We start from the raw sequence: 18,375 nt of genomic DNA, 5'->3' as shown, positions 1-18,375 counted from the left end.
ATATCTTTTACAGATGTTTTGTAATACCTCATATAAATATGACTGGCACTGTACGTTTTTGAACTAAAAGAACCCTCATTTATCAAGTTGGGTAAGATATTTTTGCTTTCCAGATATTTGAAATACTTATCATTTTAATAACAAATGCATGGATATTACAGTTAGGTTCATCATCGTCAAAACGTTTTAGAGTACAGTCAGTCGTAAAACTGCTAGTCACAAATGACAAACCTACCACCAATATATAATTCAAATTCAATTTGGCGGCGTTTTGGTAATATGATAATTGACTTAAAAGTTATATAAGTATGGTTCTGCTATACATATTTCTTAATTGACATTATCTAATATCAATAAAACAAGTACACAATTTGTATCTGAAAATGTTTTATTTATATTCGGCAATTCTAACGTGCATGCACCTAAACCGTACAGTATATCATAGTCCACGACCTTTCTTTGCACAAGTATGTGATATAAGAATAACTTATAACTTATACAGTGTTACACTGAAAGTTAGTACAGTTCTGAAAAATACCTTAAAGTATATTCTAGGTAGCTGTAGACTCTTTCAAACAAGTTAAACAAGCCGTATTCATCTTTCACTAAAGTATTTTATCATTAGGTATTAATTCAGATTTAGAAAATCATCTTTAAATATATCTAACGTGGCTAAAGATATAATCTAACAGTATATCACAATTACCTGTAATAATCATTTGGCTAATATTAGTAGAGTTTAGCTAGAGCTATCACTTAAGGTGATGAATGTACCCCCTGTATGCACTGACACAGTACATTGCATTTTGACGCACACAAGATTGCATAATTATGTGGACTGTATGTATATAGACTGTATGTATATAGTATAGTAACAAAACACAAAGTCCCATAACTATGCAAAATATTTATCTAAAAGAACGTAACATGCACCATGCGCAACTATGGTTGGTGCTGACTACTTGTGTGAAGTTTCATTAAATTGTGTGCAAGGGTTCGGAAGATAAGGCGCGCACAAGATTGCATATGCAGACTGTATGTACAGAGTATGTTAACAAGAAACAAAGTCCCATAACTCTGCAATATTTGTCGCTGAAAGAACCTAACATGCCCCCTGCACAACTACTGTTGTTACTGATCACTTGTGTGAAGTTTCATTAAATTGTGTCAAGGGGATGAGTAGAGATGGTGGGCACAAGATTGTTTCTATGTATATAGTATAGTAACAAAAAACAAAGTCCCGTAACTCTGCATTTTTTTTCTGAAAGAACCTAACATGTCCCATGCACAATTACTGTTGTTACTGATCACTTGTGTGAAGTTTCATTAAATTGTGTCAAGGGGATGAGGAGAGATGGTGCGCACAAGATTGTGTCCATGTATATAGTATAGTAACAAAAATCAAAGTCCCATAACTCTGCAATTTTTTTTCTGAAAGAACCTTACATGCTCCATGCACAATTACTGTTATTACTGATCACTTGTGTGAAGTTTCATTAAATTGTGTCAAGGGGATGAGGAGAGATGGTGCGCACAAGAATGTGTCTATGTATATAGTATAGTAACAAAAAACAAAGTCCCCTAACTCTGCAATTTTTTTTTCTGAAAGAACCTAACATGCCCCATGCACAACTACTGTTGTTACTGATCACTTGTGTGAAGTTTCGTTATATTGTGTCAAGGGGATGAGGAGAGATGGTGGGCACAAGATTGTGTCTATGTATATAGTATAGTAACAAAAAACAAAGTCCCATTACTCTGCAATTTTTTTTTCTGGAAGAACCTAACATGCCCCATGCACAACTACTGTTGTTACTGATCACTTGTGTGAAGTTTCATTAAATTGTGTCAAGGGGATGAGGAGAGATGGTGCGCACAATAATGTGTCTATGTATATAGTATAGTAACAAAAAACAAAGTCCCATTACTCTGCAATTTTTTTTTCTGAAAGAACCTAACATGCCCCATGCACACTACTGGTTACTGATCACTTGTGTGAAGTTTCATTAAATTGTGTCAAGGGGATGAGGAGAAATGGTGCGCACAAGATTGTGTCTACGGACGGACAGACAGACAGACAACCTGAAACCAGTATACCCCCCCCCCCCCCCCTTACAACTTTGTTGTCGGGGGTACAATAATTAAACTGAGTTTACTTTTATTCATTTAAATTTATTTAAACCTAACAAAGGCTACCGTTTATACACAAAAACATTCATTTTCTGTTTTATAGATAAAGTGGAGTAATTCATATTTTCAAATAAGAAATGAGAACATAGTCTATCGTTAATGTTGCATAGACCCAGTGTATACGCAAAATTAACTCCTCATCTTAGTCGTAGTAACATAACATTTCAGTTTTTATTTTTTTGAGTCATTAAAGTTTCAATAATATGCCTGATTTAAATCTTTGAACTCAACACCTCTAATTTGTAGGGGGAAATATATTAAACTGATTCGATCAAGTCATTTGCATACCAGTATATTTACTTAAAATTTTTAAGATTTACTGAAGCAAATCAAACGCTATAAATATAGCATGTTATTTTATTTTGCAATATCAAAATACATAAAGCAGGTATAAATTGCAAACATTTTCAAATAACAAAAGGTTATAGGTACGGAAGAGAATTAGTGCCAGGTGTATGTTATTTATTAACTCAAAATTTCGGAATACGTAACTCGAAAGTTCGAGTTAATAAATAACATACACTTGGCACTAATGCTCTTCCGTGTATAGGTTAGTAGTAACCAAGACTCGAAATACAAATATATTTATTACTATAACTCACAGCTGTGCCATAAGCTAAATATTTTCCTTTTGTATTTGTTTAATTTATAGTCACACAATGTTTGGTCATATGGCTTCTTTCCAGCTTTTGGTGGTTGAGGAAGTCCCCAGGTGCCCTTCCAGCCATGATTTAATCACGGGTGGGCACCTGTGCAAAACCATCAACCTTCAGTAGGCCAGCTGAATGTCTTCCTCAAATGAAAGAATTCTCCACGCTATGATAGGTTTCGAACCCACAGCGGTAAGGAGCAAGTGATTAAAGCGGCCTTAACCACGCGGAGGCCCCCTAAATATATGTGGTATAAAACTTAAATATACCCGGTTAATTTTGCCATTAGATTTTGTAATTAAAATGTAATTTGCACTCATTTATTCCCTTCTTCCCTTCACACTTACAAAAAAGAACAAAACGTTAAAGACCTCAGAGCAAGCATAATAGATAACGCAAGGACAAAGTTCCAGTAAAACTCGAAATTTTCCAAGAACGTCCCCGAAAAGAAACTCTAAAGCAGTTCACTTATATGTAAATGATTGAAATTCACATAAAAAGTCATTGACAACGTATAGCAATCCGATCAATGGACAAAACATACAATGTTTGGGCAAAACCTTCGATCGGTCAGTGACAAAACCACACACATCGATCTACGGTGCGAACCAAACCTCAGTGTTAACATGCGCCACATTCGAGAGTACAGGGCAGTTTATAATAATTTGCCACTGTTGTGTTATCTATCAATCTACCTGCTTGCATGCATGCATGCCTGCCCAACCCCTAATAGAAACATTGATATTTTGAGCGCGTGAAGCCACATAGGTAGTGAGTAGAAATAAAGGCGTTTTCGGTCTAAGTAAACAGAAAGAAAAAAGTGTTTGTGTATAAAAGATAAAAACAATTGGAATAGGAAATGTTATGTTGTACTTAACGTAGACCGCTTTCATTTTGCCTGTTTGAGTTTTGTGTATGGGGACAAGCCTCCGGAATCATATTCCAGCTGGCTCAGGACCAGGTAAACCATGGGCTTAAGGGTGTTGAGTTGATCTATTAAGTTGCATGCATATTGCACTGTCTTCTTCTGCAGATAGATGAACTTTTTGCAAGAGTTTATATATAAAAGAAAGAGCATTCATATGACACAGTTAAAAATACATGCATACAGGATGGTTAATCAGCTTTTAATAAGCTTTGTATATATTTGTATATTAAATTTACAAAACCTCAGTATCATATTTTCATGTATGTTACATATCATAATTATATGTTGTAATCATGATAACTTTTGAAATTTCTAAAATGAACTGGCCCACCATTTAATTTAGGCAGTACTACTTAATACTCAAAGGGGTGTTCACTGAAAGTTTACTGACCGAATAGCGAACAGTACAAACCCAAGCTGATCTTGGTCTGCACTGGTCGCAAAGGCAAAATGAACTGAAAGGTTAATATGTTCATACTCTTCTATCGTTTGAAAATTGGTCAAGAAAAGCCTTATCGAATCAAATCAGGCCATTTCACGTCAGTTTAAAATGAAGTCACGTAAGCAGAGACAAAATTAATGATAGCTGTTAACTGTATTAAACAAGGAATCCGTAAAACCAAATGATGCTCCCCGATACATGTGCATGTCCCAATATGAGGAATAACGTATTAGAAACCAAAAAAAAAAAAAATGGAGATAATTCAAAATTGAATAAAGGGAGATAATTCAAAAACTAGGTAAGGTAGAGTTATGGTTCTTTGATACTGCACTTCCCGTCAATGGCCTCTATCATTTTGTGAAGTTTCAATGAAATGTCATTAATACTTTTCAAGTAATGCTCCGGACAAGCCTTATTTTGTATAATAAAGGGTGAAATTTAAAAAAAAGTAGGTAAAGTAGAGTTATGGTTCTTCAACACTACACTTCCATGGCCTCTATCATTTTGTGAAGCCTTATTTTGTATATATAATTATAATAAAGGGGGATAATTAAAAAAAATCTAGGTAACTTAGAGCACTGCACTTCCCGTCAATGGCCTCTATCATTTTGTGAAGTTTCAATGTAATGCCATTAATATTTGTCAAGTAATGCTCCGGACAAGCATATTGTAAATTGGCTCTGCCAAATATGTCATCCACTATAAATAAAGTCGTTACTTACTTACTTATTTTGTATAATAAAGGGAGATAATTCAAAAATTAGGTAAAGTAGAGTTATGGTTCTTTGACACTGCACTTCCCGTCAAAGGCCTCTATGATTATGTGAAGTTTATCAAGAAAAACTTTACTCTCATGGAGGGCAAACTTAAAACTGTATGAAACTGCTGTACAATTCTGATCTATGATATTTCACAATAATTATGCTTTAACTTTTGTTTCAAATGTGAAATCTCCGAACTATCTACACAATAATTGCATATGTATGAATTCATCATTTTAGCAGTGTATTACAACGGAAAACTTGTTAATTTGGTACTTTGAATAAGAAAAAGATTTTAAAAAAATCATTATTATATAGAAAATATATTAAAAGCGATTTTCAAAATGACTGAATTATGATGTCTCGAACGTATCTGCAGACGTCGAATTATGGTACAAAATTTGTGCATGGGGGTGGGGGAAATAAAATCACATGCACCGAAAAATCTAAGTCGGTGACCCCCAGTTTTATTTGTCATTGGACTTGGTATACATTTTAAACATCGTTTATTAAAAAAAAATCAAAAATTTAATTCAGGGATTTTGTAATATGCTGATTTAAAGCCGAAAAATGCTGCGAAACTGAACGTCAATTTTTAGTCAAAAACGGCGATTTTCTTTCCATTTTTCAAATATTTGTCGGTGTAAAACAATGATTTTTACATCACCATAAAGGAAAAACCAGTTCCCGTCGAATAATGTATAATTTAAGAAAATGTGTTGGCTGGTGCCGTTGCAGTACCCGTAAAAGTTGCCAAGGATACGCGGCAACGTCAGTTTCAAAAACGGGCTTTGGTGGTCAACTTTGACGTCTCGTGTACAAAAACTGGTCGGCTCTATTGGTATAAAATAAACTGCATCTTGTTTGAAATATGGCCAACTTTACACATGCAAAATTTCAAGACGCTACTCGAAAGTTCGCAAAGTGTCGCGTTCTACCTTAAAACTTTTCAAGTTATACTCCGGACAAAAGTGTGGCGGACGGACGAACGGACGAAAGGACGGACAAAACGGCAACTATCCTTCGGGGAGCATAAAAAGAGGTATTATATGAATACGGCCTGTTATTATTTACATGAAAAGCACGCACATAAACAGTTCTTGTAGTACTTGGAAAGTGGCTAAACCGCAATATAGTTTTAAGGGGACGCATATTGCTACATTCACAGTTCATACAGAAATGCGGAAGGGGTGCATATTCAAGAAATCGATGGTGGGAAAATAAAAAACATATTCTTAAACTGATATAATACTGATGGACACCTGTAATATTCAGTATTTTGTGGATAAGGATATGGTACTATGAATGTAATAGGAAAACAGAGGTCTTTGTGAAAGTACATTCAACACAAAATATTAAGCTTTTGTATAAGGAAAAAACAGGTTTTTTACAATAAAAGTGTTCCAAATAATGTTGAAGGGATGAGATTTTCTTTCTAACACACCAGGTTTGCTTAAACATGTAAAAAATTAACGCTATGTCATTTCAGCTCGGGATGGACGCCATATTTCTCATTGATAAAAATGTAAACAAAAAAAATCAGAGTGGGATTAGCATTGCAAGGGCATAACATGACATTCTACACAATGAATACCTTAGAACAGATATCTAAGATGCTACACAGGTCAGGCGGGTTAAATGCATAATGGCGATCACTTGAAATTCATCTTGAAAAGGTGGTTAATTTTAGTTTATTTACATGGTTTTTAATTTTCCCACGACTTCTCGGCGATTCACTGCAAATGTATTACTGCGCCGAACGAAAGGTAACTCTAATAAACAACGGGAGACAACTTAGGTGTCAGCACGTGTACGATTTTTAAAAAAACATGTCGATGATTATAATTTCTTATCAAATAATGAATCCTATTCAGATATTCGTCTTTAATATTAGAAAATTATTAATTTCTGTGGATATTTGTCAAAAAATATTACTTGCATTGGACTACTTTGCGCATCAAACTGGTTTCCGCTTCAGTTGTGAGGCACTTCCGTTATACTTTTTGACAACAATAACAAAACATAAAATGAATCAATAAAGTCACTTATAAACAGACTGCTACTTAAATCAGTGTAAGTAAAGTTGTTGTTACAACATTATACATGTTCGTTACGTTATGAGATAAAGTTTATCTTGAACTGCATAATCCATTAATTACGTTTAGATGATATTGCATTTACAACTTATTTGACCCCATTTTTTTACGTGAATGACAGCATTCTCGTGCAACTCGTGCAAACAGAATTATGAAAAGTATGGTGGAGAATTCAATGACAAATTATAAATGACATTAAAGTTAGGATAACTGTATATTCGTCCAGTTTTGATCATTGACATGCCTGCTGTGTATTAGTAACTTTTGTGAACAAGATTAGAATGTTACTTTTGCACATATACACATTGATTGGACCTCTCAACCAAATTTCATACCTTATTTTAGGGATTTTTAAGACAATACATTTTCAAAAGTTTGTTGAATGTGTTTTGATATTTAAGTGCATTGTAGTTCATGAATACCAAGTTAAAAATTAATACTGGCAACATTTCTAGGCCCTTATTGTAAGCCACTAGACTTCTGTAACGATAAATGTTTAATGTATTAAGGGGAATATACTCTTTTTAGTTTTGGAATGTGGCATTCCTTGACCACCGTATCTTTTCTTATGCACTACTTTGTAAACAAACTAAATAATGTGTTTTAGCTTACATATGCGAAATGAAAAGCAAGACAGTGACCATATTTCACATTCTTTCTTTAAATTAGAATCTGTAGGACATTGATAAATGTTTGGACAAGGTGAAGCACTATTATTTTCGCACCAAAAAGTCTTAATTGTTGACTTTGAATGTACACAAGAAGTCTTATGTAATTCAACAATAACTTTCTTGTTTCAGTTTTCTCATTTTTATTTTAGTGAGCAATCCTTTGTGTACTTATAACAGTTGAAACAGTATCCATTTCATGTACCAAAACCTTGTACTTTTTTGCAGGTAAATTTTATCATACCCCACCCACTTTTTTCTAATTTCAAAGTATGCGTCCCCTTAATAAATGCTTTACAAATATATATTTGAAGTAATGGTAGACCTTTTATGTTTAATGATAAACATAGCTGTAACACCAGTCGTTTGAATGAATAAATAAAATTCTTTAAATTCTCTACAGGATTAAGCTTTTGCATTAAAAGGATTTAAAAAAAAAGAGTATATTTATACCGTGCAATGAATAAAAACGAACATGTATTGGCGTCAAGCCAGACATAAGGAATTTTGCCACATGTCACTTGCTTCCGGTTTCCGTTTCACAGCATCAAATTCCAATGACGGACTTATGTGCACCTGCTGGCTTTTAACTCGTTAACTGCTTTTAAGTGTACATATTCTAAAGTAACAATATAAATGGTAATTGGATAAAGTTATTGAATATTTTCTATTTCATTCTGTTTTAGCGCTAAAATTTGGGGTTTACGAAACAGACAGCATGGAACTATCAATATATAACACAAGAACCTGAAATGTCTAAACTCCATCATATTTGCAATATAAATGTACATTTGTATACATCTAATATGAGCGTTATTACAGACAACATTTGCAGTAGCCTAAATTTCACACCATCTTTCAGCCTCAGCCATATTATAAAATATTGCATTTCTGAGAGGGTGATATGAAATATGTTCACCGCGAGATATATGAATAATGACCGAGGCGCCAGCCGAGGTCTATATTCATATTTCGAGGGATGAACATTTTTCATATCACCCTCTCAGGAATGCAATATTTATTTTATTATACCGAAAGCTTATAAGGGTAAAAGCATTTACTGGAAAATCAACATAATGATTTATTTAACATTAAAAAGTAATTACTAACCAAATAATGAAGACAGAATTAAAGAGTCTTTACTTGTTAGGACTAATAATTTGTGGCGACTTTGCTGTAATAAGACTTTTTTGGTAGATTTAGTCGAGACGTTTACATACCGCTGACCCCTATAATTTCAACATAGCGTCAAACAGTAGCATTCGAAAAACGGCGATAACTTTCTTTTTTCTAAATGAAACATATAGGCTAAGTGTGAGTACTCATTTTCTTAGTTAGATCATTTCCAAACTTATTTTTGTAGTTTCGATTCAATATTTGATGAAAAATTGTTTTCGAAATATTTTGCACGTAGCATAAAAAAAAGAAAATAATCAATGCGAAAGTATCAATCTCTCAACGGGTGATATGAAACAATGATATCACAGACGCAGAAAAAAACAAAATAACGCTGTTGCACATGTGATATGAAATTATGGATCATATCACCTGCGCAGAAATGGAAAATAACGATTGTGCGCATGTGATATAAAATCACTGGGGAATATGATATATTATTCAAGTTAAACTAATGGGAAATTTGCATTAGACATTTATGTGAGGTATAATAAAAAACATTGACGAAGGCTGAGAATTTGCGGAACACAGCTTTACCCCAAATATTAACACAACTACAACTTGTCCTTTCTTTATATTAGTAGACGAATTTGTTTGCATCTTATGCGTGATAGGTGCGAATTTTTTTGTTGGTCCTTCAAATGTCCTGAAAAATTACGTAACAAAGAAAACAAATATTAGACTCGACTTCGTATTGAGTTTGTTCACGAGAATTAGTTAAATGTGCAACACCCCTAGCAACGACTGAGCCGAACATTATACATGTACATTGAATAAACTCGATGATCCCAAAGCACCAAAGTACACAAAAGCTGTGGCATTTCAAGCACATGTCATGTTGAAAACACTTAACTTGTAAGCACTTTTAGAGTAAACGAAGGACATAAGCTATCTGGAGTAAATGATATTTCAGTTGCAGGTGTCAAATAGTAAATAGCTCTTTGAAATTTTGAATCCACCCTTTTTTTGAATATTACATTTCAAATGTACTTATTGACACTGTGTAAGTTTTATGTCGTATCTCGGGTATTTAATAGTTGTTTGTCTGTTTTCTGCAGGACAACAACTCTTTGCGGAAGGATTAAAAGGTACTCCGGACCAGTCCACCTTAACGGATGTGTATGTAAATGTAGACAGTGTTTGTAAACATTGAAGTATAGCAAAAAAACATTGTTCATGACAGTTGTTTTCTTGTCTTGATTGACTTCGTTGGATAGTGTTAAACTGTAGAAAAACAGAGCTGCCATTTCTGCAGGTCTTTTTTAACTTCACAATTCGTGTTCAAATAGGATACCGAGTCGGCACTAGCTGCTCGAGGAGCCGCAATGGTATTAATCCCATATCATCTGTACATGTACGAGAAAAATAATGCAATAAATATATTAAGGTATCACGGATGCAAAATAAGTAGCTAGATATTTTTATTCTTCAATACATTCTTTGGTAGCGTTTTACTACTGCTTAAAGATGTTTTTCACAATTATTTCTAGCGGACAGAATTTTCTATAACTTTGCATATTTAAAGATTGATGTATGACAACACCAAATCGGTACTTTTGTCTGAAGAAACAATACATACATGTCATAATAAAACTACGGCAAACAACTATTTACTTAAAATTTCACTCTGATGTTACTGTTTTTGTATCACAATTAATGAAACCACTATAACTATGCATAAAATGTTAACGTATAGATATATTAACTCAGAAAAATTACTCTTGAAAGATGTCGAAAGTATCTGAAACTGAGAAAAACACGAAGTATTTCTTAATGATATGAAAAATCTAGCGGACAGAATTTTACCAAATTTTATATTATGTAAGCTAGAACTAAGACAAAAAATTCTAAACCAAAAATATAATATCAACCCGTGCTTGTTTTCAAGAAAAATTAAAAAATATTCACTCCACCCACAAAAGTATTTTTCCATTACCCCACCCACCTAAAAATTATGAACTTTTTTTTTCTTACACAACAAATTGCACAATGTTATAATCAGTTTCATAACCAATTTTCTTACTCACATGCGGAATAATGCTCCTTTTAGGTTGCATGTCTCTAGGTCAAATACTTTTTGAGATACGTGCTACACAAGCTTTCACATGCCATTTACGTATATATCTGACCACGTCAAGGGACGTAAATCTGTTTTTACTGAGTGAAACCTAAAATAAAAGCACTGGTGCACAACTTCGCATGCTGAATTTAATTCTTGTATGGTTTCATGACTCTTGGCGCATATACTTTTGAGGTACATGCAACACAAATGTTTAGACCCTTTATGTACATTTTGACTGCCAAGGGCTATAACTCTGGTCTTACTAAGTGAAATGCGGGATGGGGCACAAAAAGTATAACAGCATTTTAGCAAGTCACATTTAAACTTGAAGGAGATAGATCTACGTTAAGATTTTCTGGAATTTTATGAGACTTGGAGTTGGCTAAATCATTACTGGACAAAATAGTTTACTTTGGCTGTTCACAATGTATTCGATTCGAGCACTTCCTACGACTACTCCTCCAATAAAACACCATCACTTTTAAAGATAAAATATGCACGACCTATATTGTCAGTACATACGATATTTTTTGCGCGAGTGCACTGCATATCCGAAATTAAGCACTTTCGGCGGCGAATCCTGAACTTTACAGTGGTTATCGCTTGCTGCGCGATTGAGCTGCGCACAAAATATTGTGATGAACTCCTTTAAATTATAGAAACGATTTACGGAAACAATGTTTGACAGCGCGACAATAATAAATAAATAGAGTTACTAGAGGACCAATAAGTGTATAAGTACATTTCAAATTCCAAGATATAAAAAGACCAAACGCTCTTAAATTTTGGCTGAATTTTCCGTAACAAGGTAATCAGCTTCAATCAAACTTTTCCGTTTACTTGAGAACAAGTAGAATTCGATATCTATTTAGGAAGAAAACTACACTTTAGATAAAATTGTACTTATGCCAAAGTCATATCAGGAAAGGAATATTGCAAAGTGATATACTATGTCTCATAATTAAGTTTACATTTATAGCAAACACTCAGTTTGTCAAAAGCACCTTGTATGCATGTTTGTCTGTCTGTCAACCAGCATGTCTGCCTGCCAGACGTCATATTCGTCCGTCTGTCTCTTTGAATCCATTAAAATGACTAACTATAAAGTTAACAAACAAGAAAGTTTGACAATTTTATGAGGACTTTAAGACGCTTACTAATGATCATAACTGAACCTGAAAAAAATGCTCTGACCCTAACATTGACGACTCTTGGTTATTAATCCTGTCACTGGTCAATTTCAGAAAAACGCAATCAGATTATAAAATTTTCAGGTTGGTCTCAACTTCCAAGTTTTATAACTTGGGTTAATGTTGTTGCAATGCTGATTATTTATGTAGTAACCGAGTTGTTAGTCAAATTTCAACATAAAAATCGGATTAACAGACCATTTTGCTTGAACTCCGTACCTGTATTAACTTAGTTTTCCTTCGTAGGTAACTGACAATTTACATTTAAGAATTACAGATGGATTACAAACTGCGACAGACGGTACTGTAACCAAGGATATACTCGCCCAGCCCGAGGATTGAACCCTCTACCTATTGATCGATGGCTTTGTGCTCTAGCAACTGATCGCAGAAATTGGTTTATTTAGCTTATAGTTATAAATTAAAATTTTAAGCTATATTTTGAATCGTTCTCGCTTCTTGTGTAAACATGTATCTCATCGAGTTGTCGACAATTTATTATCTGTAGCACAATTACAGTCTTGTAGTCGCTCTTCGAGACAAACAAAACCTTAAATAGATTGATATACATGTACTACCGATGGAAACGTGCTTTTCAAAAAAAAAACTGTTATTCAGTTACTGGTTTATATTGATAACCATATAAAGTGGTGGCTGCGAGGTAAATATGCATCATTTAGATAACCATATCCACTTACATACAAACTACTTAAGCCAATAATCATCCAGCTCATGCATGCAGACTTTGCCAATATAAGTAATTTATAACCAAATTTAAGTAATTTATAACCAGAAACACTCAAATTTTCACAGTCAATAGTTTCAGTTACAAATTTTAAAAATGTATGCATTATAAAGTAATCGTAACCTTCGAGAGTTGTTTGCTAGCAGGGGAAATTCAAGTTGATTAAATATAATCTGTCATAACTTATCATCTTTTAGAATGAGTTCAAGCGATAAACCCTGCGGAGGGAACGTTATTTTTACCATTTTTATGAAAAAATATCTAATCATCCATGTAAACGATAAAAATCACATGAAAAGCGAGTGTACTTATAATATAATTTATGGTATCAGTTATAATATCAGAAAATTTAATAATTTGTGAACGCGTATTTTTTATAATGTATTTCAATATCTAATTTGTGAAAACTAAGTATACTCGAATTCATTCTCCGATAGAAAAATGAAAGAAAAAATGTGAATTCACATGTTTAAATGATAATTTTAAAGAATGTCAGACTAATGAAACTTTGTGTGTATGTACGCGTGTGCGTGCGCGCGCGCGTGTGTGTTTACTGACATATAAAACAAGTAAATTTAATGAAACATTACTTATCTTATATAATGTAGACATACTTGACAGAAAAAAAAATATTTATCTCATATTCTATATAAAAGTATTTCCCGTAAGATTGAAGAGAAGTGTGTATTAACCTTCTTAATAACATTTTACATGACATGTTACAAGCCATTAAATCCTCAAGTGTTGCCAACTCTATATACTGTTTTCTCCTTTCACATGCTATATCCACTTTCAGTTAATAAGAAATTCGACATAAATCCATGTTTTATTGTCGTGTTTGCACTACTGGGATGATAGTCTTGATTAAATTTCACAGATGTTTGTAAGATGTTTACAAAAAGCGTCCACTATTTTGGTATCCACTGAACGCAGGATGATGTTGCATTAAACGAATCTGACAAATTACTGCCGATATGTAAAATAAACCTTACCTGAAGCCCGCTAATTAGAGGTCCCAGAGAGTTGAAAGTCGCGACATTAATCCGTATAAACCTTCCCTACAAACAGTCGTCGCTTATAAGACTGATTTTGACATTGAAGAGCAGGATATAGCAGTTTAATTAAAGGAGACATAAATTATGTGTTTGCTGTCCTTGAAGTTAAAATTTTCGAACATCCGACGACAAATTATGTAATAATATTATACTGTTAAAGATATACAAATTGATGACGCGCATAAATCCCTTTCTCAACGAAAACTGCCGTTTTGTTTTGTCAGATTTGATAAAAGTAAGTACAAGAACTAAACTATATTAAATTACGTGAACGATATCAAATTCATTTTATCATTATAAATTCTAGAAGTTCGTGCGCGTTTTATTTATTTTTCATTTATGTTGTACAGGACTGAGAATTTGGAAAATGCAGTAAAGTTTGATAGCTGGTACATTGTAAACGAAATCAAACTGTATGCCGGAAAATCCGTTTCGTCTACCCTTTAACCTTTAAGATAAACAAAGAAGCAAAATTAGTTCATTGTATAAATTTCGAGTGAACTGAATGGGCATTCACTGCCAAGGTGTCGATCTTTTAAAAATCAATTTAGCAAAAAAGAAATGCTCAATTCCCCTTCCGGTCAATTTATTCAAAACATTCCGTCGATTCAGTTTTTTTTATCTTAACCGTCAGAATAAATGATTTCATATATAATGTAAATACTTTTTGAAATTTTGGTGACCGATCTTGAAAGATTTTATTTTCAAACGACACCATTTTGTTCATTATTTATTTATTTTGCAAAGAACATAATATCACGCGTGCCCTCTCGGGGAATGGGCAACCCCTGATATTATTGCGCCAATACAAAATTTTTATTTTCTTTCTATAGAAAATATTAAATGAATGTAAATATCTGCCATTATATATAAATATACTAGTAACGTATCTAACATTAGTGATTGATAGCTGCGATTATTTTGTTCTTTCAAATTTCATTAAACCTTGATGTTAGCATATAAGGACGTATGCTAGAATTTGGTGCGAAAATTTTCCCAATAACAGAATTTCTTCAAACTTTGGATATTGAAGGACAATCATCTAAGAAACAAACAAATGCAATAAAAATCATAGGTCACCGGATTCGAAAAAGAGTTATCTGCCCTTGAAAACGGCATTTCCCCCAAAAATAACGTTTTCAAGGGCAGATAACTCTTTTTCGAATCCGGTGACCTATGATTTTTGTTGCATTTTTTTTATTTCTTAGATGATTGTCCTTCAATATCTAAAGTTTAAAGAAATTCTGTTATTGGGAAAACTTTCGCCCATCTCATATAGGCCTACAGGGAATTCTAGCATACGCCTTTAAAAGATTCATTGGAAGCGTAGACAGCTATCAAGCAAAATGTTAGCAGAATTGCTTTAACTGAGTCTACTACCGAGAGGAAATAAAATGTGCAATATGTCATTCATCCAGCAGAAGAATATTAGCTCTAGGAGGAGAGTAAATGCTATAGTTACTACATCTCGAGGGCCGAACATCAGACATCGCAGTACTAGACAATTATTATAACGTAACGTGTTATGTTATGAACAGATCGTGAGATGTTCTAGATTTGTCAATATTTGCATTCTCCCTATTCTTTTCCATTGAAAATTATTACGTTCATTTCAAGGCGCGAAAGTTACGTCAACGCTGCAGAGAGATAACGGGCCGCTGACGACGTCCGCGTATAGCCAGGGAGAACGTTCCTTAGATGACGTCGCAGTTGTTCCGTCTGGTGTACAGAATGGCCGGGAAGCTGATTTTAATGTTAAATGCAACAAAATGTGTGAAATTTATAATATAAAATCTTGTTTACAAATGGAAAGGAAATGTAATGTAAATATAAGAAACTTTTTTTTCTCGGTTTTCGTGCGAAATGAACGACAGAATAGGATTGGCAAATTAAACATGAACCGCGATTCATGAATTTGTCGGTCTTATTCTGTCGTTTATTTTGCATGAACACCGAAAAAAACAAATATAATGCGTAGGTTGGCGTTTATTTCTTTAACAGCGTACTACCATTAGATGAATTATATTAAAATCATACATACAAACTAGAGTTCCCACGACTGCATAAATAATGCTACAGAAGGAGTTTTCAACAACATATCATCGCTGTGTTATATCTATAGTTCTATGCTATTTCCACTTGAGTATCTTACGGAAAAAAATGTTTGACACCTCGACAATAAAGTAAGACAGTTTCTTAAGGGTCATTAAGATAGTAAAAGTATATCTTAAGATACAAAAAGACCACACAAGATTTAATTATAGCTGAATTTCCCGTATGGTGGTAAACTTTTTAAATTTTAATTCTCAAGTGTAATAGGTGAAAAAAAAATAAAACTCGATATTTATTTAGAAGAAATGTATGTTTATGGAGCATGAAATCCATCAATGTTCTTTCATTCTTTCATTCGAGTTCATCAGTTCCGTGCCAGTATTAACTTGTTTTTCGTATTCCCATGGATAATAAACTGGCATCAGGCCTGGTGTGTTCTGTCAAATAGCCACGGAGATAATTGTCCTGCACGAGGACTCAATTCGCGACCTATTGACTGACAGTCTTGTGCGCTACTAGCTGTGCTGTGCTTAGAAATGGTTTTATTCAGGTTACACATATCTACTGAGTAGTAAAAGTAGTTACAAAAGTTCATAAAAACCGACCACACAGGATGTGCTACTCCACTCAAGATTTCGTCACTGCTCTTTAGGAAAAGTTTCATGTAAATACCTTTGTGTATACTAGCAACCTAAAAACGTCAGATTATCCGTTAAGAAAATACGTTTTGGCCGGGCAAATGTGCATTTTACTTAATTATATACACTTACTTACACCAAGCCCGCATGCATGAAGAGTTTAACCATTTAAGAACTTTATAACCGTCTTGTATCGCGAATAAACACTTCATACATATTAATAGTTTCAGAATGTGTGCCTTATAAATGATATGATTAAAAAAAAAACTGTTCCCGAACTGTTTGCAAATAGAGGAAGAGCTTAATCTAATTGGGAAAAAAAATCTGTCATAAAATATCGTCTTTTCGAATGAGTCGAAGCGATAAGCCTTGCGATGAGAAATGTTAATTTTTTTTTTTTCATAACAAATTAAATATCTAACACAAAAGATTCAACCATCCAAAGTCATAAGAAAATCAAGTGCAGTAAGAGTATCAGTTACAAATAAATACATGTACATATTATATAATTATGTTGCATTTCCATTCAGGAGGAAGGGGTGAGGTAGAGTACTTAGACGTGAATTCAGCTTTGTTTAATGACTGTGCGTATAAAAATATAGCTTGAATCTAACGATATAATATGCAGGAATGCCTGACGAAATGTTATATATGATAATTCAAAAAAAGTAGAAGAACAGAGAAATACTGCTCGTATAATAATAATGCTAATAATAATAATAATAATAATTATTATTATTATTATTATTATTATCATCACCACCATCATTATTATTATACCATGGGTAGTTAAGTAGGAAATATAGCAACTGTTGACGAGGACGAGTTTTATTAATTACTACTTATAATATTATTATGCTTTAATGTTATATACTGTATATTATAGATACAGGTTCTATCATGACAGCGTTTTCTTAAAGACTGAAAGACAGCTGTGCTTACCTTTTTAATAACATGGTAGATGACGTGCTACAAATTATTAAATCCTGAAGTGTGGAAAATTACACTATTTTATCCTTTCAGTTAATAAGAAATGCAACATATATCCATGTTTTATTGTCGTTTTTGCATTACTGGGTTTATAAAGTATAAATGATAGTCCTGATTAAACTATATTTTAGTAGATGTTTACCAACGCTGTCGATAATTTCTGTATCCACTGAACTCACTGATGCTGCATTAAGCGAAATTGACAAATTACTGTTGATATGTAAAATAAACCTTACTTGAAGTTCGCTAATTAGAAAACCACAATATCGGTCCTAGCGAGTTGCAAGTCACAATTTTAATCTGTATGAAAGAAACCGCTGTGTGTCTACCTACAACAGATCGGTGTTTAATATTCTTCAGAATTCGCAGCTACAGCTTAACCAGTTTACAACAACCACATTCTTTATTAGATAGTTGTGACTGATTTTGTCGCTGAAAAGGAGCTGTTGGCAGATGAAGGGGGACTTACGTGCTTGCTGTCACTTCATTTCGAATGGGGCCTTAAAAGTTCGGTAATGACGGATTATATAATGTTCTGTCGAAGAAATATTAGCTGATGGTTAACATGTATAAAAGATTAATTTAATCTTAATTTTGATAAGTATCAAGCTATGTAGTTTTACAGGAAATTGTCATTACAATATGGTATTGTTTGTTCTATTACAGATACCGTGTGCTGCTCTGGAATCACTTACAAGTTATAAAAGAGACGACTCACTGTCTAGAAAAATG

General features: G+C 33.4%; 1 protein-coding gene across 4 annotated transcripts in view; it reads right to left on the bottom strand.

Moving 5' to 3' along the window:
- Nucleotides 1-18,375, bottom strand: part of LOC123565986 (A disintegrin and metalloproteinase with thrombospondin motifs 18-like) — a 109,457-nt gene that overhangs the window by 77,975 nt on the left and 13,107 nt on the right. Inside the window, exon 1 of one of the 4 annotated variants that reach the window (XM_045359770.2) lies at nucleotides 17,596-17,979. The exons of 2 other annotated variants lie outside the window; for them this stretch is intronic. In XM_045359770.2, the coding sequence (XP_045215705.2) occupies nucleotides 17,596-17,609 (14 nt within the window). In that variant the 5' untranslated portion in view covers nucleotides 17,610-17,979. Of the gene's footprint in view, nucleotides 1-13,600; nucleotides 13,748-17,595; nucleotides 17,980-18,375 lie in introns of those variants that run through there. One more of the 4 variants, XM_045359769.2, reaches the window with a different exon arrangement.

The sequence above is a fragment of the Mercenaria mercenaria genome, chromosome 8 (genome assembly GCF_021730395.1).
Source record: "Mercenaria mercenaria strain notata chromosome 8, MADL_Memer_1, whole genome shotgun sequence".
Taxonomy (NCBI): Eukaryota; Metazoa; Mollusca; class Bivalvia; order Venerida; family Veneridae; genus Mercenaria; species Mercenaria mercenaria.
The sequence above is the reverse complement of the archived record's forward strand: the minus strand, read 5'-3'. Positions and strand labels throughout refer to the sequence as shown.